This window comes from Lonchura striata, chromosome 15 (assembly GCF_050655825.1).
Source record: "Lonchura striata isolate lonStrDom1 chromosome 15, ASM5065582v1, whole genome shotgun sequence".
NCBI classification, from domain to species: Eukaryota; Metazoa; Chordata; class Aves; order Passeriformes; family Estrildidae; genus Lonchura; species Lonchura striata.
In genome coordinates, this window is record NC_140717.1 from 14286146 (window position 1) to 14306875 (window position 20730).

Here is a 20730-nt window from a genome sequence, read left to right on the forward strand (position 1 = left end):
GGAAGGGCTCAGGTGCTTCCCTGGACAGCACCCATGCGTCCAGGTGAGCTATACAGGTGACAGAGGGGCAGTGTAATTATCCCAAAATTTCCATGTGTTTTTGGAGTGCTGGGATTAAAAAATCCCTTATTACCCTCACTAGCACAGGCACAGATGTCAGGATTCCTGGAGTTTGCACCATTTCTGGAGAGAACAGAATGGTGATGTTACAAAAGACAAATTCATTTTTCTCTGCCTGGATAACCAAAACCAAAAATACCACATGCTGTTGTTGATTTTATTTCTGCTAATAAGTGCTTAAAACAAAACATTAAAAACCAAAAAAATCTCTCTCTTCAAGCCCTTCTGACATCCACCAGGAACACAGTCAGACCTGGAGTGACTATTCCTGGCTCAGGCTCACAGCAGGGACACTTTTAAGCTGCAGGAAACATTGTCCGTGACTAAGCTGGGTCTGGTTTCTGCTTCTCTTCCATCTGCACCCAGATCACTCCCAGGCTTTGGTCTGCACCCAATCACTCCCAAAGGGCAACTTCCAAGCCACAGTCAAGGTGGAGCTTTTTGGCAGGACCAAGTCTCTCCCTGCCAAACCTAAACGAGGACGGTGCCACCTGCCTCGGTCCGAGGGATGATCCGAGAGCAAACCCGGACCAGGAAGGGACTGAACAGACCCCCTTGTCTGAACCTTCCCCTTCCTTTCTCCCAGGACAGAGCAGGCACGTCTGCACCCTGCACTCCCACGCAGCTGGGCCACATACCCTGGGGACAGTCCGTGCTGTCCCTGGCGCTGCAGGACCCCCGGCACGCCCCAGGGTTAACTGGGCTTCTTCCCGCCAGACATGCTCTGCTCAGGGGGCAGCACCGTCTCGATCTGGAAGGACACAAACTGGCCCTTCTTCAGCTTCTTCAGGGAGCTGGCAGTGCTGCCCCCAAACACGTTGTCTTCCACCTTGAAGGCCAGAGAGGGCAGGCCCCGAGTTTTCCTTTTCACGCCCTTCCGCTCCCGCTTGCAGGCCGTGGTCATGTTGGAGATCACCTGTCAGGAGAACAGAGGGGTTGGGCTTCGAGGTGCCACTCAGCAATCAGCTCAGCTCTGACACAGGCTCAGGGAATCCCAGGAAGGGACCTCTGGAGATCATCCAGGCCAACCCCATGCCCAGGCAGGGTCACCTGGAGCAGGTGACACAGGAACACATCCAGGTGGGTTTGGAAAGTCTCCACAGAGGGAGAATCCACGGCCTCCCTGGGCAGTTCCAGTGCTCTGCCACACTTACTGGAGAGAAGCTCTTCCTCTTGTTGAGGTGGAACTTCTTGCGGTTTAGTTTATGGCCATTCCTCTTCATCCTGTCACTATCATCTGACACCCCTCAGAGATATTTCTATGGGCTGATGAGATCCCCTCTCAGTCTTCTCCAGACTGAGCAGGCCCAGCTCCCACGGTCTCTCCTCATAAGACAGGCTGAGCGTGAGTGAGAGCTGGCAGTGTCAAAGCTGGATGCACCTGGGGCAAGGGAGGGACTCAGCAGGGACTTCCCAGCCTTGTTCTCACCACCAGAAACCAGCAGAGGACCTTGCAATGTGAAACTGCAATTCCACGGCCAGCCGTACTCAGAGCTGTCAGTGCTCCATCAGTAGAGGGCAGAAGGGGATCTAGGCTGGAGTGCCACAAAGCCCAGGGAAGCTTTATCACCTCCTGCTAATTACAAGCCCGACCCCTGCCTGGATGCAGGAGAGAGCCAGTGATCCCAACAGCAGCTCCCTTAGGGACAGGACAGAGCTCTCCCTGCCCCGTGCCACAGTGTGCAGCTCCATTTCACAAAAGGGGAGCTGAGCTGGCGAGCCTGAGCTGCCAAAAGGAACAGATCCTACATATCCAGCTCCCAGGCCCTCCTCCCTCCTGTCCCATATTCCTCCTGTTGCTCCCTGCCAAGAACAACCACAGTCCAGGTGAGATCAGAGAGAACCACACAACCCTGACGGAGTGTGAGAAATGACTGAGCAAACAAAGCACTTGAGTCTTGTCTGTGATTTTTGGCACGCAGCTCACCAAGCACTTCACAGGGGACACTGAGGTCATTTTTCAAGTGAGGGAACCAAGGACTAGAGAGACAAAATGAGCTGCCCAAGGTCACCCAGCATGTCAGAGACACTCAGGAGCTGCATGCTGACTTTGCTCCCGAAGCCCATCTCACTGGGCCACTACTCCTCATGGTAGCCCAAACCTTCTGGAATTTTGGAGCAGGGCTACTTTAAACCTTTGTAGTTACACAGCATCTCCCTGAAGGCTTCTTGCCCCTGCCTAAGGAGGGACTCCCTTGGCTGATTTGGGATGCAGATTACCAGGCAGGGAGCTGGGCAGGCTGGGACACAGCTCTCATTACCCTGATGGGGCAAGTCAGTCCTTTGTATTTCATCACCCACCTCTGAGCAGCACCACCTGTGGTGCTGGCCCAGAGGGTCCAACTCTGCTCCTGCTGCCTTGGCACGCACTGAGGTGCCACCTCTCCTCTCAGGCCAGGCTTGGACTTAGCTGCAAAATTATTTCAAGGCACCACAAAACTTACAATCTCCTTCACCATGTTCTGCTGCTCCTGCACGGTGGCTGTGAACGGCGGGAGGCTGTTGGCCTTACCGGAGCCAGCCCCTTGCTCTTTAGAGTCCTTGACAAAATCCACCTGCAAGGCACAGATTGGGGTGTTACTCTGCAACTATGGCAGTGACAAAGCTCCTGCAAGGCTCCCCTGGGTGGGGCAGTTACCTCTGAGGACAGGCACACATATCTGTTGAACATGAGGAAGAAGGGGCTGTACTTGGTGGCGGAGTTGACCGAGGTGCGGAACTCGAAGAGGACGGGGTCCAGGTGTGCATCCCACTCGCTGGGCTTCTCGTTCACCACGCTGCAGATGGAGGCCCTGAGCACCTCAGCACTGCGGTCACCAGGGCTGGGAGGGTCTGTGGGGTCTGTGGGTGTGAGGAGCTGCGAGATGTTCCAGCGCTCGCACAGATGCCGGCTGACCTGGGATAACAGGAGATCACGGCGTGTCAGCCCCACAGCAGCCTCCAAGGCACTGTCCCCCCTGTGCCACGACAGGCACTGTCCCCCTGTGCCAGCAGAGGTGCAGCAGGAAACGCTCCCCAGAAAAATCAGAGCCAGAGAAAATGTTTTGCAATGACAGCTCTCGTGCTTGAAGCTCTCCACAGACGTGGGAAGCTGGGTTAATCCCAGGGTAGGGCTGGAATTTCGTGCACCTTGTCTTTCCTTCTGAGCAGAGAGGACTTGCACCACTGATCCACAATCTTAAATCGCTGCCAAGGTGAAAGCAATGGCAAATCAGCTCCCACTCCCAACAGGGGCAGGGATATGGCAGCATCAGCACATCACCCCACTACACAGCACATCACAACTCTGCCTTCAGGACCTGCTGCCTGCTGAAGGTCACATTGTCCAAAAAGCTGGCTGAAGGTCACATTGCTTCCCCCTGAACCACCCCACACCAGACCTACCTCCTCGCAGAAGTCCCAGCTCTGACTGGTGTAAATGTTCTTGGAGGCACCAAACCTGGGCAAGAAGAGGACACACAACTGGTTTTACTCCATCAGCTGAGGCAGAGCCCAAGGAGTTCCATTTTTATGGGTGCAAATGGGATAGGAAGGGGACAGGACCCTCCAGTGGAGCTGGTGCTAATGAGGCTGCCATGACCTCATGTCCCCAAGAGCAGAGAGAGGTCTGCTGGTCCCTCTGCTCCAAACCAGCCACGCCTGTTTGCTTTTGAATAATGAGGCAGCAGGAGAAATGAGAGCAGCTTCTTGCTCTGAATTCAAATCTCCACTGGCCCCACGGTGTGTTCCACAAGGACAATGTCACATGGTGACATGAACACTTTCTAGGAGAAATCTGGAAATGGCTTTAAAGCTTCTGCAGAGAACTGGGACACAGCTCCCCTGGCCTTGGGCTACTCAAAAAATGTTTCTGCCTTTCTTCTCAGCCCGTAACAGGAGGATAACAGGCTCTTCCCAAGGACTTTGTAGAGAGCAACTGAGAGCCACTGCATGGTCTCTCCTGTAGAAGGGAGAATTCCTGCTCTCATAGGAAAACATCCTGAGGACACTAGGTATTTTTGCAACACACCCCAGTGCTCCCCATTGCACTGCAGAGGTGCAATGTAACCAACAGCAGAGGAGCCCACCTGTAAAAAACAGTAGCCAGGGCTTTAGCCACGGAGAAGGGATCTTTCTTCTGCAGAGGAGCTGCCTCCACCCACTTGGTGAAGTAGTCAGTCACAAGCAGGACGTGTGTGTTGCTCTGGCTTGTCTCGGGAAAAGGCCCTGCATAAACAGCCAACAAAATAAAAATCTATGTCATTGATGGGCAAAGTGAAAAACCCAGTCGCTGCAGAAGTGACCACGACTCTTTCCTGCAATGTCATTTGGCCAGAACATTTTCGGTGACCTTGGTCAGCAAAAATACACCCATGGGAGCTTCAGTTCTGGCGAAGAAGGCCTGCCCACAGCTCTCACCGTGTGTGCAGAGGGAGCTGAGCCAAGCCCAGGGATCAGGTTGCAGCCTGGGCTGCTGCTGTGGCTTCCTTGGCACCTCCTGAGAGGCAGCGGCAGCTTTCCCTCGGTGCGTGTGGCAGCAGGTCTGCCACGCTCCCGGCTGGAAGGGAGGAGCCCTGAGAGCCACTTGAGACACTCACTCACCGTGGATGTCTAATCCCAGCACTTCCCACGGGGATTCCACCCTGACGGGCTTGGCCTTCCGCGTCACGCTCTTGTTGTGCTCCGCGTTCTGGCACGTTTCACACATCTTGATCTGGAGAGGGAAAAGAGGGATCAAAGGACTTGGGAATGTGCTGATGGATCCTGTCAGACTCAGACTGCACACTGAGACACACAGCAGGGCTGAGCACTTTCCTTTCTCCCGATAAAATAATGAGGCGCAGGAAAAAAAGAGGGCAAAACACAACAGGCTGACGCATCTCACCTTTCACAAGGCTCACCTGACAGCTTTCTCTGACACAATAACCAAATTTCTCAATGTGGCCTACAGCTAAGTTATTTCTCACCCTGTTTCCAGGCAAATTTTTATTGTATTTTGACCTCCTACTGCTGGTTAGAGAAATCCTCAGCCCTAGGATGCTGGAGGAGCTTGGACCACGCAATACAAGCACACTCCTTAAACCACAGTGCTGCAGAGTCCTGCTGCAGGGAACTGCCAGCAATGAAACAGGAGAGGCAAAGTGGCTGAGCAGACACCAAGATCCTCCTCTTGCCATAGTTTAGGGAATTGGGCAGCTCTGGAAAGAATCCAAACTGCCCAAAGCTAGACTCAGCAACTTGTCAGAAACAATCCCACATCGCCATGCTGACCAAAACTGCTCTGCACGAGGAGGCTGAGGAGGCTCAGGGGAAGACATGCAGCCTACCCAGCTGCCTCGGGACGTTCCAGGATCCACCTGCAGAATAACTCGGTGTGCGGCTTCCCAGCACATGCACAGGCAATGACATCATCCCTGCACCAGCGCTCCTGTGGCTGCTGCCTCGGGACTGCTGCCAGCACCGGTGTCACCGACACGGTCACTGCCTCCACTTACCCAGTCCACAACATCCTTCACGATGCCCAGCCAGTAGTACCGGCTCTGGATGCGGTGCACGGTCTTCTTCTGGCCCAGGTGGTTCCCGATTTCGGTAAAATGACTTTCCAGGAAGACCTGACGCCTCCGCTCGGGATCCACGATCACCTCGCGCTTCTCCTCCTTCTTGGGTCCCACGTAGTAGAGGCAGCCGCCTGCGGATGCCAGAGGTTTGTCTGCAACGCCCTCCCACACTCGCCTCCAGAAAAGGGTCATTTTCCACACTGGGAAACCCAGCTGAGACACAGCTCCGGGGGCTGCGCTGCCCCCGGAGAAGCTGCTAAACTGGAATCACGCCTACGCACGCCCACGGAGCTTTTCTGCACCCAGGACTGTGTGAAATCCTCCGCTACAACAAAGCCGCCGTGGTCCCCACGGGGCAGCCGGGCAGCGGCGGTGCCGGCCCGGGCGGACCCGGCCCCGCTCGGTGCCCCGGGGCGGGGCCGGGGCACGGCGCTGCCCGAGCCGCGTCCCCTCCCCGCGCCGGGGCTCCGCACATCCCCCCGTGTGTGCGGGGCCGGCTTCCCCCGCGGGCTGCCCCCGGGGCGAGCCGCGGCCCGGGGCAGCCCGACCCCGCCGCGCTGCCCCGGTCCCCACCGTCCACGACGAACTTCTGGGCGTAGCGCTTGAGGTTCTTCCTCTTGATGGAGCAGAAGCTGGGCGGGAAGCAGCCCTCGGCCAGCAGCCGGTAGATGTCCTCGAACTTGCTGCCGTGGCCGCAGGGCTCGGCCGCCACCACCACCTCCCGCTCGGCCTCGGGCAGCGCCGCGTCCATGGCCGGGCCGGGCCGGGCCGGGCCGGGCCGGGGCCGCGCGCCCCCGCCGCCCGTGCGCGCCCCCGCCGGCGCGGCTCAGGGAGCGTCTGCAAAGAGCCCGCGGCGGCCGCTGCCGCTCCCGGCGGAGCCGGCCCGGCAGAGAGCCCTGCGGGGCAGCGGCCGCGGGGCCGCGCCGCGGTGGCGTCACGGAGGCGACAGAAACGACGAGCGTCAAACCGGGCGGAACGGGCGAGTCCCGCCGCTCTCCGCTTCGCCCCGGTTGGGAATTTGCCGACGCGCCCTCCCGCGGACGGAAGCGGAGCGCTTTGAGGGCCGGACCGAGACGCGTCCGCCGGCAGGAAACATGTCGGCGGGCCGGCCGTTCCGCGGGTGCGCCTGCTTCTTCACCGACAACATCTTCGTGCGGCGGTTCGGGCTGCACGTGCGGTACCGGGACGGGCCGCAGCTCCGCCGGGACCACGGCCGGGTAGCGCGGGGCCGGGCGGGGCCGGGCGGCGGGCCGTGCCCGCGGCCGCGGCGCTGACGGGCCCGTGTGTTGCAGGCGCTGCGGGAGCGCGGCTGCCGCAGCGAGGAGCAGCTCCGGGAGGTGCTGAGGGAGGTGAGCGGGGCAGCCCCACGGCCACCGCCCGGGGGGGCTCGGAGGGACGTAACACTCATCCCGGCGTGGCAGGGACACCGCCCGCTGCTCCAAGCCCCGGTGTCCTGCCAGGGATCCAGGGGCAGCCAAGCCACGGCTGCTCTGGGCACCCCGTGCCAGGGCTCGCCTCCCTCACAGGGAGGAATTTTTCCCCCCAAATGCCATCTTCCCCTGCCCTCTGTCAGTGCGAAGCCATTCCCTGTGTCCTGTCGCTCCAGCCCTTGGGAATTGTCTCTCTCCCATCGTTTTTTGTCGGTCCCTGCGAGGCCACACGGAGGTCACCCCAAAGCTTCTCCTGTCCAGCAGGACACCCCCAGCTGTGCCAGCAGCGCTGCTCCATCCCTCTGCCCACCCCTCTGCCCACCCCTCTGCCCCGGGGCTCTCTGCAGCAGCCCCGGTCCCGGGGATCCCCGGCCCCCCGGCCCCCGAGGGAATTTGGGACTCCCCGGAGCCCCCCGGAGCCGGGGCGGAGCTCCCGGCACCGCGTCCCGACCCAGTCCCGAGGGAAGAACTCCCCATCAGCGAGGAGTTTATGCAGCGAACACCCTGCGATTAAATCCTGTCATTCAACACCTCCCAGCGGCCGCAGAGCCGCTCCCTCCTTGGATTTACTCCGCTGGCTCCCAGTGCCCTGGTTTGTCTTTTCCTGTCCCTTCTTGCGCCAATCATTTGTAAAGGCAGCCCCGAGATGGAACCTGCAGAAATTCACCCTTTCTCACGGAATCTCTGCCTCTTTCCAAGCCAGGGACAGGGACCAGTCACTCACCAGCTCCAATGTCACCTGACACTAAGGGGACAGACAGGTTCTTTTAGGAATTCTTGGCAGAATTATGGTGGCTGTAAATCATGCTGTTAATTAAAGCTTTATTAACTGGGCATTATGATTCATACTCAGAGAATTTATGAGTAGAACAGCATAGGATTTCCCCAGGCAGAATCAATGGAGCACAACGAGCAATGTCATACAGAATTTATAAAACAAGATCCTAACTTTGGCTGTAATTTATAATCACCTCGGTCCTAAGCACTTTTAAATCACCTGGGCTCTCTGCAGATCTGCACACAAGGTTTGCTGTGTTAATATAAACATCATAAAGGAGACTTAATTACATAAACAAATGTAATTTTAATAATAATAATGAGTGACCCAGTGCTGGCAGGAAGCAGGTGACAGTGGCTGTCCCTGGCTGGGGGAGGGCACAGCTCTCCCTGTCCAGCAGCAATTCCAGACCAAATTTCCCACTTAGAACTCGATATTGGCTTTTTAGGCAGTGCTGGGTTACAGAGCCCTGCCCAGGGACCTTGGGGCTGGGAGGGAGAGGAAGAGGAAGGAAGCTGAGAAATCTGTTTGATTTGCCTGCTTGGTTCCCAAGACCTTCAGGGCCTGACACTGAGGGAAAGGGAATGAGCACAGGAGCTGCTTGGTCCAGGGAATGGCTGCTCACTCACCCCTCAGTGAGGACTGCTACAAATGAATCTCAGGAGGGGGAAATCAACGGGAGGAGCTGCCTGGATCAGCTGTTTGCTCTGAAAGGGCAGTTTAGCCTGTCTCCACCACACTAAGCAGTAATCCCTTCATGACAAGACTTGTCTCACTCCCACCAGGTGTCTTTGTTTTGGACAATGCCTCTATTGTCAGAACAAAAACCAGATTCAGGAGGTGTCAGGATGCCTCCCAGCTCCTCTTGACACTTCCACAGAAAAGTCCTCGGTCACTTTTTAAGCCAGGTGTAAAGGGAACATCAACTCCTCTCAGGCATTTGGCTTTCCAGATATTTGCTGGACTTGTCTTGACCACACACTCTGTCTCCCGGAGTTGCCCCCAAACAAAAATGACTGCTTCAAAGCAATGAGCAGATTCCTGGAGCTGTTTCACTCAGCCCTGCTGATTTCTGACAGTGTGCTCTGTTGTTTACCTGCAGGTTGAGGCAGAAGTGCAGAGAAGGAAACAGCTAACCCATCACTCAGTGGAACGCAGAGCAATCATCTCCAAGTGCTACAAACCAAAACACCCAGAGGTGTACACTCTGCAGGTACACAGAAGGTTTGGAATCTCTTGCACCCAGAAAAAAATCACCTGAGATTTTTATTTTGTCAGTTTATTTTCCCCTCTCCTCAGGATTGCACAGTGCTGAAGCTGCACTGAATTAAAACACGGGTGTAGCATGTGAAAACTGGATTTAAAACTTTAAAAACACAACAGCACAGTGTGCTCTCCAGGCAGGATTCCTGGTGTTCCAGCCAGGAAAGGCTTTTTCCTGCCATGTCTGTGATAATTCTGGCCAGTTACTCCTAAAAACATCCATGAACTAAAGCAAGCAGCAACTCCCCTGCCCCACCAGGTAAAGCACCAGTGCATTCTGCATTTCCTGCCGTGGAATTACCCGAGTGTGACTCAGCCTTGCTCCCTAGGGCCTGGGTATTTCCCTGGGAGTCCATTTCCCTCTCGGGCTGTGCAGGCTGATTGTGTTTCTGTGTGCTTTTCCCATCCCTCCCTTGACACCAGGATTCCTTCCTGGCCCCAGAATTTCTAGAAATCGAGAGGTTCTGCACATCTCCAGCTGCTGATCTCCAAGGCCTCCTGAGCTACCTCGAGTCCTTCTCAGGTAAAGAAAACAGCACCTCAGGCACACAGATCTCCCTGGTGACAGCTGTTCCCAAGGCCTGTGTGGAGCAGCTCTGCTGTGACAGAAGCTGAGGCACTCGGGATGTTACTCCTGCCTCAGGAGGGTCTCTGGAGAGGCAGCAGTTCTGCTCTGGATCAGAGGCTGCTTTCTGCTTTCCCATCCCAGCCTGCTGATGTCTCACCAGAGGCTCCAGCTGCAGCAGGGCTGGGATTTTGGTGGTACCACACCTCACCAGGGATCCTGCTAAGGGAGCACTGGGAGCCCAGGGAGCTTGGTTTTCCCTCCCCAGGTGCTTTCCCATTGCAGACAGTTCCTGTGGGTTAGTCTGGGCTGAAACAGCTTCAGTCTAGTTTCAGTCTTTGAAAGAGAGAGCTGGGCTTTCAGGTTCCCTGGAGGCAGCCGTGGAGCTCCCTGCCTGCCAGAAAAGCTGCCAAGATGCAGAGGGGAAGAGGCAGAGCTGCCTCCTTTCCTCAAGGCAAAGGACAGCAATGTCTGTGTGCAGAGCTCCTGGATTTATCCAGGACACCAGTTCCAGACACAGCCTTCTGCTCTGGCAATGGGGGACCAGCATGAGAAACAACAAACACAGCCCAGGGCTGATCCAGGAAATGGTCCCAGCAGAGTGGAGCCTGTGGGAGCTGTGCTCTCCCTGCCACCAGCACAGTGCACTGGACAGGCAGGCAGGAGCACTGGGAATCTCCCCAGCAAACCCTGTCCCCCCTGTCCCCACAGACAAGAGGATCTATCGGCTCCCAGTGTTCACAGAGCAGTTCTGCCAGGCCCTGGTGGATGAGCTGGAGAACTTTGAGCAGTCGGATATGCCCAAAGGCAGGCCCAACACCATGAACAACTATGGGGTAGGACTCATCCTTGTGCTTCCTTAGGGGCAGCGTTCACTGTGCTCACCTCCTCACTTCCCTCCAGTCCAAGGGGGCTCTCATTTCACACTTGAGCTCACAGAGCTGAGGGAATGTTACAGGGACAGAAGAAAATGGGAATGCAGGGGAAGGGGAGGGAGTTGATAGCTCGGAGCAAAGAGCACCTTCTCCTCCAAATTTAAATCAGAGACGGTTCTTAAAGAGCACTCACCCTTTGATCTTACTACTCTGTGTTTCCCCCCATCCCTCTCCACCTTGATCCTCCTTCCTTTTCCCTGTAGCTGGAGCCTTTGCTCCAAAGTGACTTGAGCCAGCAGCAGGGCTGGGGAGGACAGAGCAGACGAGGCTCCTGAGCTGCTCCCCCCTGATGTCCTCGGCACAGGTTCTGCTGAACGAGCTGGGCATGGACGAGCCTTTCCTGACGCCGCTGCGGGAGCGGCTCCGGCCCATCACGGCCCTGCTGTACCCGGAGCTGGGCGGGGCCTGCCTGGACAGCCACAAAGCCTTCGTGGTCAAGTACTCCCTGCACGAGGACCTGGACCTGAGCTCGCACTACGACAACGCTGAAGTCACCTTGAACGTTTCCCTGGGAAAAGAATTCACAGAAGGAAACTTGTACTTTGGGGATTTCAACCAGGTACTGAACACGTCCCACTCACCTCTCACCCCTCAGCTTCAAGGCATCCACTGTGCTCTGCAAAGCAGTTCTTCACTTCTGGCAGTCAAACCCGCTCTGTCCTTCCCCATGTTTTTTCATGGCTTGGTTATACAGGAGCCTCTTTCGCTGCAGTATTCCCATATCCAATACCTATATTCATTATTTTAAAGAGAGGACAGACACGGCTTCACAGTAGAAACTGGAGTGAAACAAACCATCCCCCCTTTCTGCATGTGACACTGTGAGCAGGGTGGTGCTGAGGGAGAGATTTATTTCAGATGTGACTTCAACCTAAATCTCCAGCACCTGTTTTTAGGGCAAGAGAGGGGCAGAAGCTCCCATGCAGCAGTGAAACATGAGGCTTTTTTGCTTGAATCTCTCTAAATTCCCTCTGACCTCGGCACTGGGAATGAGGGTTTGCGCTGTGGGGTAAGGGGTGACAAATGTAAACCATCTGAGGGATTCAGTGATGTGACAGCAAATCCCCCTGCCTTTGTTCCAGGATCCCAGCCCCGTGCCCAAGTACATCGAGGTGGAGCACGTGGTGGGCCGGGGGCTGCTGCACCGGGGGGGGCAGATCCACGGGGCCCTGCCCATCGGCTCGGGGCAGCGCTGGAACCTCATCGTGTGGATGAGATGCTCGGCAGTGCGGAACCAGCTGTGCCCCATGTGCCACAGGAAACCCCAGCTGGTGGAGGCCGAGGGCTTCGGGGACGGCTTCACAGAGCCCCAAGTGCAGGAGGAGCTGCCCCAGCCCGTCAGTGCCTGTGCCCTGGGGTAGCAGGGGGGGATTTCCCCATGCTGAGCTGCCCAGAGCCCCTTTCTGACCTCCCAGGCTGCACGAGTCCTGCAAGGAGCAGCTCTAAAGCCAGCCCTGCCAGGATTCCAGCTGGAAGAGCTGGAACTTGGTTCCTGAGGGCTCAGGCTGGGGCTGGAGGACTCTGTAAGGCACAGAAACCCCAACTCTGATCCTCTGCAGGAGCTCTGTCGGCATTTCCATGTGCACAAGGAAAACACCCAAAGCGCCTTGGCCTCTCTGCCAACAGCAGCACCCCAGGTCCCACTGGAAATGGGGAAGAATGGTACAATAAACCATTTCTCTGCGTTCTTGGGGCCTCCTGTCCTCTGCCAGGGGAGGGGAGGAGCTTTGTGTTACTGAGTGGCCCGGAAGGACCAGCTCAGGAATGAGATCCAGGGGATTCATAGTGAGCTGCTGGGAATTACCATCACTGGATGTTTGTCTAACCCAGGCTCAGAAAAATCCACCAGGAGCAACGCTGAGTCCCCAGGGTAGCTGAGAGATCTCCCAAGGCTTCTTGGGAGCAGAAACTTCCCTTTCAAAGGTTTTGTGAACCTTATTAAGCTGAGTTACTATTTTGTGAACTTTATGCCGCTGAGTTCATGAGGGGTTTTCCATTGATGTGCTCAGTGCAGTAATTAGCGCACAAGGGCAGTCACGTCGGTAAGTGTGCAAGGCTGAACGTGAGCGGGCGAGCTCGCACAAAAGGCGTTTATTGCATTTTGGCCGGGGCTGCCATTCGCACAGGGCGCTGATGAGCTGCTCATTAGCAAAGCTCAGTGAAATTACACCGGGGGAAGGAAACCGGCGGTTGTATCTGAGCGAGGAGTCGCTACCAAAAACGCGGTCTCGAAGCCTTTACCTCATTCACTGGCGAACGTGAGCGCTCCCAAATCTGCTCGAATCCACCCCAAAAATTGAGCCGCGGCCCGGGCGAGGCGGTCCCCGGAACCAAAGATCGCGGCCCGGCTGCCGCCCGGCCCCGCGCGCGGCGGACGGGGGCGGGAGGCGGCCAGCGCGGCCCCGGCGGCGGGAGCCCCGCTCGGGGCGGCGGGACCCGGCCCGGTGAGTCCCCGCTCCCTCCCGCCCCCGGGCCTGCGGCGGGGCCGGCCCGGGCCGCCCGAGGACACCGGAGAAGGGCGGGCCGGGGGGGCGCAGGCCCGAGCGCGGCGGCGGCCGCGGGGCCGGGGGGCGCATAGAGAGCTGCGCTCTTAAAGGGGCCGCGCTCGGAGCCGCGCGCAGAACGCGCCCGCGGAGCTCTTAAAGGGACAGCGCACCTCGTGCCGAGCTCTTAAAGGGACAGAGCACCTCGTGCCGAGCTCTTAAAGGGACAGAGCACCTCGTTCTGAGCTCTTAAAGGGCCAGCGCACCTTGTGCCGAGCTCTTAAAGGGCCAGCGCACCTTGTGCCGAGCTCTTAAAGGGACAGAGCACCTCGTGCCGAGCTCTTAAAGGGCCAGCGCACCTCGTGCCGAGCTCTTAAAGGGACAGAGCACCGCGTTCTGAGCTCTTAAAGGGACAGAGCACCTCGTTCTGAGCTCTTAAAGGGCCAGCGCACCTTGCGTGCCGCAGGCTCCCCGTGCCGGGACGGCCCTGCAGCCCCAGGGCCCGGCCTGGCAGGGTGGCTGGGCAGGAGGAGTCGCTGGGGGCTCCGCCTGGTGCCAGGGCGGAGGCGAGAGCCCAGCACAGGCAGCCCGGGGTGCTGCTGGGGCGGATTTGGGATTCGTCGCTGGGACGCCGCTGTCTGAGCCCAGCTCCGGTCATCGATCCTGCTGCTGGGGCTGTACAACAGTGGGGGTTTCCTGCTGCCACAGCCAGAACGGAAAGATCCAAGCCCCTGACGCTGTCCCCAGCAAGACCCTGCTGCTAGGGGCGGCTGCTGGGTGTGTGTGCATGGAGGACTCATCCTCTCATCCTTCCCTCTAATGGTTGTGGTTGGTTCTGGGGTTTGTTTTCTGATTGAAATTTCCCTATGGAAATCAATCAAAGGTCTGATTTGCTCGGGAGCAAATCCAAATTGCTGCCTGGGAATGCTGAGGTGGTAAACAAACAATTCATTAAATGTGGAGGTTGGAAGGTGGCTGTGAGAAAGCGTTTCCCAGCTCCTGCTCTGCCCACGGTGCCAGTTTGTTTTTTAAATTAATGAGAGTACGGCTCACACTGGCCTGGGGCCGCCGGCATCCCTGGGGCTGATGGACAGGGGTAGCAGCTCAGTGCATCATCTGTTTTCTAAGAGTGAATTGGAATATTAAAAATTCATTCTTCCCCTTGGCTTGTACCTGCTCAGAGCATTTTAAGTACTGGGGCGATTGACTCGGGGAGGACGTTTTGTTCTGCTGGCCGTGGCTGCGGTGTCCATCCCCCCCTGCCTGTGCTGTCCATGCCCCTCTGCAGCAGGGCCAGCCCCATCCTCCAGGGACAGCAGGAGCACAGGGAAAACCTGCAGGAAGGTGGACAAGCTGCCTGGGGACAGCTGTGTGGGGCAGCTGAGCGCTGTCCCTGTGCCAGCTCCCTGCCCAGGGCTCCCTGCTGGGGGCTGGACGGGCAGAGTGGGTGTGAGCAGGGAGGGGGTTTGACAGGAGCAGGATTGCCAGGGCTTTGGCTCAGACTGGAGTGAAGGATTTTGGGGCTGCTGGGCAGGGTTGGTGCCCTGACGTGCCCCTTTCCCCCAGGAGCTGCCATGGCCCACAGCCGCTCGCGGAAGCGGTCGCGGAGCAGGAGCCAGAGCGGTTCTCGGAGCAGGCAGGAGAGGAAGGAGAAGAAACGGAGGAAGAGCAGCAAGGACTCGCAGCAGGGCGGCAGCTCTCCGGTGAGGAAGAGGATCTCTGGCTCTCAGGGACACACCTCGAGCTCGGCAGCAGCCAGGGAAGGTGAGGAAGGCCCCTGAGCCTGTGCTCACACCACATTTCCCTGGGGCAGGTGCACAGAGAGGGCCTGGGGGGAGAAGAGGGTCCCTGGTTCTCGTTGGTGTCTGTCACCTCATCCTGCACTTTGTGCCCGCTTTGGTCTTGTTCTCACAAGTGCAGAGCCCTCAGCCCCTCCACGAGCTGAGCTGGCTGGGACCACAGAGCATCCTGGGTTAAATGTGGGCACAGAGGGGAATTCCAGGCTGGGAGGGAGATAAACCAACATCTCTGCTGCTGCAGGGCCAGGGCTGCTCCACTCACCCTCTTCTTGTGTATTGCAGAAAAGAAAAAGGAAGGAAAGGACAAGAAGAAGAGGAAGGCCAGCACCTCTTCCTCTGGGACATCTTCGTCCACCAGCTCCTCCTCATCTTCCTCTTCTTCCAGCTCCTCTTCTGATGACTCCAGTGACAGTGACTCCAAAGTGAAGAAGAGTCAAGACAGCAAAAAAAAGCAAGTGAAACAGAAAGATAAAAAGAAGAGGAAGAAGAAGAAGAAAAAAATCAAGAAGAAATCAAAAAAGAAGGCAAAGGAGAGGGCTAAAGAGGAGAAAGCCAAGGGAGAGGAGGTGCCTGGCCCCTCGCTGGAGCAGTGGCAGAAGGAATCAGTGGTGGACTCTGGGCCAGGTAACGAAGCTCTTTCCCTCCTGCTGGAGCCTGTGCACACAGGAGTTGTGCTGCTCCCTTTCCATGAGGGGTGTCTGAGGGAGGCAGGGCTGGGTACAGGGAGGAGCCCCTGGCTCCCCTCCCTTTGCCCACCTTTGAGCCACACTCAGAGTCTGATTTGTAAAGTGTTAGGATGTGGTTTATGGATGTGAGTGGGGAACAAAGAGGCCAAATGGAAGGACACAGCAGTAAATCCTGGCAAAGCTGGTCCTGGTTTTGGGATGTGAAACGTCCCTTTCTTTGTGAGGTTTGTCACCACACCCCGAGCACTGCCGGGAGTCAGTGTGGGATGTTGTCTGTGGGCTGAAGCCCTGGTGCTGGGCCCCTCTCCTGACTGAGCACTGCACTCCAGTTCTGACAGATGAACAGAAATCCCGGATCCAGGCCATGAAGCCAATGACCAAGGAGGAGTGGGACGCGAGGCAGAGCGTCATAAGGAGAGTGGTGGATCCCGAAACGGGGAGAACCAGGTATGACCCTGGGGAAAAGGGAGATGGCTTCTCCATTCCCATCATGCTGAGTGGGCTGCAGGCCTGCAGGATGCCTGTCCATGGCACTGCAGCACCACAGCTGAACCAGCCTTCCTTCAGCAGCAAAGGCCTGAGCCAACCCATCACAGGTCCCCCCTCGTCAGGCCTGGTGTGACTTACCCAGAAAGTGACACAATGACACCAAATCATCGAATTGTGCTGGGGCTCCACACAAGGGACACTGGGCTGTGTCCCAGTCTCCCACTGTTGCATCCAGTTACCTTCCAGCTCCAAAGCCCTGGGCCCTGGTTGACACCAGGTGGGAATGAGGAGCATGTGCTCTGTGGGGTTACAGACAGCGATCAAACCCAAGTTCATTTAGCTGCCAAACAGAAATGACCCAGTTTTTAATAAACTGCATCTTCTCAGCAAGCAGAAAACGTCATGCTGAAGAGAATTGGGTATGACAAGTCCAGTCTTAAAATAGAAGGCAGCCTGCAGGGCTCAGGGAGGTGTGGAACAAAGGTCGGTTCCCTGTAAGGCACGTAATGAAGACAATTAAATTTCTGTTCATGTCTAGAGGTGTGAGCCACCTCCAACACTGCATGGAATTTGCTCAGCAAGATATTCCCTGGCCTGGCTGCATTTCAGGCCCAAACTGGCTCCTGTTCCTGAATGGCTTTGCACTTTCCTGGGGCAGCCAGGACCACACCTGAATTCTATGAAAAGAAAAAAAAAAAAAGAGGTTTTGCATGGATTGAGGCACTGTGGATTGTAGGGTGACAGGGATGCTTTTATTAGGAGTGTTTTGCTGTGCCAGTGTGACTGACTGCACACAGCAGGCAGTGCCCACAGCCTGGGGCAGAGCCAGCTGGCCTCAGTTCTCAGGGGAACACTCCTGTCCTTGCTGCAGTGTGGTGACAATTATCCCACAGAAGCAATGGCAAAGCCTGCTGTGCCGTTTAAGCTTGACACAAAAACAAAGTCACAAAATACAATGTCAGGGGTGGGTCAGCGCTAGCCTTGCCTGGAGGTGCATCAGCCCAGCAGCTGCTCCTGGGTCTGGGGGAGCTGGGGCACAGCAGGTGCCCTCGGGGTGGGGGTCAGCACCTTTGCAGCTGCAGGAACTTGCCAGATCCCTCACTGGCTCCTGTGCTTGTCTTGCAGGCTCATTAAGGGGGACGGGGAAGTCCTGGAAGAAATCGTCAGCAAGGAGAGGCACAAGGAGATTAACAAGGTAGTGGGAACTGGCACGAGCTGCACGGGGTGGCTGGGCACAGCCAGGGAGCTGCTGCACCCAGAGGGGCTGGGCTTCCACCCTGGGGACAAGCTGAGCCCTGGCAGCACTGCCAGGGCCCCCGGGGCGGTGCTTGTGGTCCTGCAGCCCTGGGCAGGGAGTGCTGTGAGTGCCGTGTGTCCCTTGCAGCAAGCCACGCGTGGGGACGGGCTGGCATTCCAGGTGAGGACAGGGATGCTGCAGTGAGAGCAGGCAGCAGCCAGCCCAGGAGCCCGTCCTGCTGCCCCTGCCAGCCCGGGGGAGCCTCTGCCTCTGGACAGCACCGTGTCAAGATGTTCCCCAGGGGCCCTTTCCAGCTGCTCTGTAAGTTACTGACTGGGAAGGAGAGTGACTTCAGTGGCTCATCTCCCAGTAAACAGCTTCTCCCCTCCCTGTCCCAGCTCAGGCCAGTGTGGCTGTAATGTACTTGAGCCATTTGCCCCAATGCTCCTCTGGATACTGGAGGAGCTCAGCAGCACCCAGGGGACAGGCTCAAGGGTGCTGAGCACCTCAGGGTGCTCTGGGGAGCCAACACTGTGGCCAGGACAGGGTGTACCCAGGCCACAGACACGCAGCTGGCTGCCACTTCTTTCCTTCAGGGGCTGCCCATGGCCCTTTCCCTGCTGGATCTGGCTCACAGGCCCCTTGCACTCACTGGCCCTGCTCAGAGAGGAGTGGCTGTGGCTCTGCTCAGGCTGCAGCTCCGCTGCACCCCTGAGTGCCACCCTCCACTGTGCCCCGGGGCTTCTCCAGCCTTTCTGCAGCCTCGGGTAGGGGAGCACTGACCTGGCACACGGCACTGGCATCTGTGCAGGTGTGCTTTGTGGAGAGGTGGCTTTGCCTTGCTCTCTGCTCCTGCATGCAACTTGTGTCCCTTCCCCACAGCGCAGCGCTGGGGCTCTGGGCTTCTCGGGGCCCAGGGCTGCCGTGAAGCAAACACAGCAGCCTTTTCCCTTGCTGAAAAGTCCATAAGTCTATAAACTGTAAAAAAGAAAAGGAGAAATGGGTTAAAGGACAAATGGGTCCTGCAGGACTGATCTCCACAGAGGGTTTCCTCATTCTGTTCATGGCTGTAACTCCATTAAACTGGCACCTGCTCACATTTGATGACTTGTCCATTTCTAGAGTATTCCCCCACCCCAAAAAAAAGCAGACGGGAGTAGAGCCTTCCCATTTCTTTAATCTGTGTAACTCACAATGGTACTGTACACAAAGCACACCAGGCATTGGAACGATGCACTAACAGCAAGGAGGAGAAGGAAGTTGTACAGAAGGTTTGCCACACACACGCGAGTCATCGGCACGGCACACGCGGGGCGTACCCGGCGCCCTCGGGCATCCCCCCGCTGGTTCCCCACGCACAGCTGGTACCCCTAGAGCAATTTTTTATAAATAAAATATAACTAACATTGTTGGAATATAAAATTGACAGTCAAAGGTATCAACAGGCAGAGGGAGGGGACCGTAAGGCTTCTAGAACTAATAGGAAATGCAGCAAACAGTGGCGATACCTGAAGAAGGGGCTGCTACAGCAAGCATGGCAGCTGCTGGGAGGGTGGTGGTGACCCTTTGGCTGATTCCTGCTCTGGGCTCGTGCCCCCGACACTGTAAACGGTTTTTGGTATTAGGATTTTGCCTCATCTGACTGAGTGATCTGAGCAAACCCCAGAAAATGACTCGGAGGGAATGCGCGGGCTCCTCTCACTGGATTTTTAAAAGACTTTAAAGGGACAGCATCAGGTAGAAAGTCTGGCCTAAGGGTGCAGTAATATAAAAAGCTGCTTTTCATAAAAAATCTGAGCTCTGCAGCAGAGTTTGATTCCCATGGAAACAGAAAAGCAACCCCAAAGCCCGAGGCTGTGTTGTGCTGATGTGCAGAACAGGACGTGGGCTGTCACCGAGGGCTGCCCAGACAACGGCCGAGGGAGGAGGACAAGAAACTTCCCATTCTCTCCTTTGCAAGCAAACAAATTACTCATAACAAGGATAAATTAGGTCTTTACCCTGGCAGTGCCCCTTTAGCAAGGATGGAATATACATTCATCTTGCCCTCACCACATCCAAACGGATCCTCTTCCATACATGTGGAAAGGCATCGGGTCACATGCATTGCTCTCCAAAACAGCTCGGGACAAACAGGTTATAAACACAGAGTTAAACTATTGCTATTGTTCTGTGAGTGTTGATCTCTGCTTCAGAGGGATGAGTGCCAGATGGGGGCGGCTGAGGATTGAGCGATGGAGACGGGGATGGACTGAGGTGGTGAAGAAAAACTTCCTGGCATTATTTCCTGGTAACTACACCCACCTCCCAGGGAATTATTGCAGCAATAAAGGTCCTGCTCTACAATTGCTTCTCCGTGTTGGATCCGTACGATGGCAACGGATGGGGGGCCAGGGGAAGGACCCGGGCAAGGTTCAAGAAGCTCAACAAAGGATGAGGACGGAGGTGCTGTGATTGTCAGGCTAATTGTTAGGAGCTGTTTAAAACATGAAGTGATGGAGAGGGTGAGTATCATATTGCACTTCTGCATTCATTGACAGTTACATTAAACTTGGTCCATAAAATAATTGCTTTGTACATAATGCCTGAAACAAAAAGCTACATTTTTAAAATATTAATAAACCCTGAAGGTTCCAGTCCCTCCTTTTCCTCTACATAAATAAATAACTTTCAATTTTATATATCCACTTTTTATGTTGAACATTTACATTCGCCTGTTTTACACTATCTACACATAAGAAATGTGAACATCTTGTCAACTGGAAAATGTACAGGTCATGCCTTGGTTCTGGACTCAGAGGAAAGGTGAATTTTGCAAAGGCCATATCCAAATTTGCAGGAATTATTTAGTGATGTGGTTTGGTGACTTCACAGAATGGATTGTGGCTTGGCTTCCTACTCAGATGGCATCTGTTTGACAGAACATTTGGCTAGCAAAAAGCTGGGACAAATTCACATTGTTTTCAAACCCAGTAAAAGCTCTGGGTGTACATTCAGAGAGAGCCAAGCTGAGTCAGCAGAAAGGGAAGTCCGTTTCTGGTAACAAAAAGTCATCAGGTACATTCTGTACTTGGACAATTACCAAAGAGAAGTGGTTCAACGTTTTGCAGTTGGGTCTGAGCGCTCCAGGGGCTCTGATGCCGGCGGCAGCTCCGCACTGTCCCTGCTCTGCCTCAGCCTGGACCCTCCACACCAGGAACACATGAGCTGGATGAGTTGGATTTGCCTACCGTGGCCCAGAGGCAGCGAGCAGAGCAGCGTTCACAGTGCTGTGTATCTCAGTGCGGCCGTCCTGCACCGTTCTTATTGAAACCGGTAAGAAAATGAAGCAGCCAGTCTAAAAAATTCTCTGTTATAAATAAGATTCCTCGTAAGTAGAAAGTGATACAAAGACAGGAGAGTGTGGTG

At 56.1% G+C, this 20730-nt stretch overlaps 2 protein-coding genes and 1 long non-coding RNA gene across 6 annotated transcripts; 2 read left to right on the forward strand and 1 right to left on the reverse strand.

Annotated features, from left to right (window-relative positions):
* Positions 1–6602: 6602 nt before the first annotated feature.
* On the forward strand, positions 6603–12315 carry OGFOD2 (2-oxoglutarate and iron dependent oxygenase domain containing 2). Its single transcript, XM_021532815.4, has 7 exons — positions 6603–6874; positions 6950–7006; positions 8968–9078; positions 9552–9651; positions 10405–10529; positions 10933–11187; positions 11711–12315. Exons 1-7 carry the CDS (start codon positions 6752–6754, stop codon positions 11987–11989), a joined length of 1050 nt encoding a protein of 349 aa, XP_021388490.3. The 5' UTR covers positions 6603–6751; the 3' UTR covers positions 11990–12315.
* Positions 8633–13004, reverse strand: LOC110471802 (uncharacterized). Its single transcript, XR_002465643.3, has 3 exons — positions 12870–13004; positions 11210–11358; positions 8633–8961 (listed from the first exon to the last, which is right to left on the reverse strand). It is a non-coding gene; the product is annotated as an uncharacterized LOC110471802 (long non-coding RNA).
* Positions 12358–18421, forward strand: ARL6IP4 (ARF like GTPase 6 interacting protein 4). Of its 4 annotated transcripts, none has more exons than XM_085593345.1 (6): positions 12358–12670; positions 14678–14875; positions 15193–15534; positions 15926–16043; positions 17211–17280; positions 17470–18421. In XM_085593345.1, exons 2-6 carry the CDS (start codon positions 14686–14688, stop codon positions 17524–17526), a joined length of 777 nt encoding a protein of 258 aa, XP_085449471.1. In that variant the 5' UTR covers positions 12358–12670; positions 14678–14685; the 3' UTR covers positions 17527–18421. The 4 variants fall into 4 exon arrangements, with proteins under 4 accessions (XP_085449471.1, XP_021388421.3, XP_085449470.1 ...); XM_021532746.4 differs by lacking the exon at positions 12358–12670 and adding an exon at positions 12985–13072; XM_085593344.1 differs by lacking the exon at positions 12358–12670 and adding an exon at positions 13046–13072 and having other exon boundaries at positions 14646–14875.
* Positions 18422–20730: the final 2309 nt, after the last annotated feature.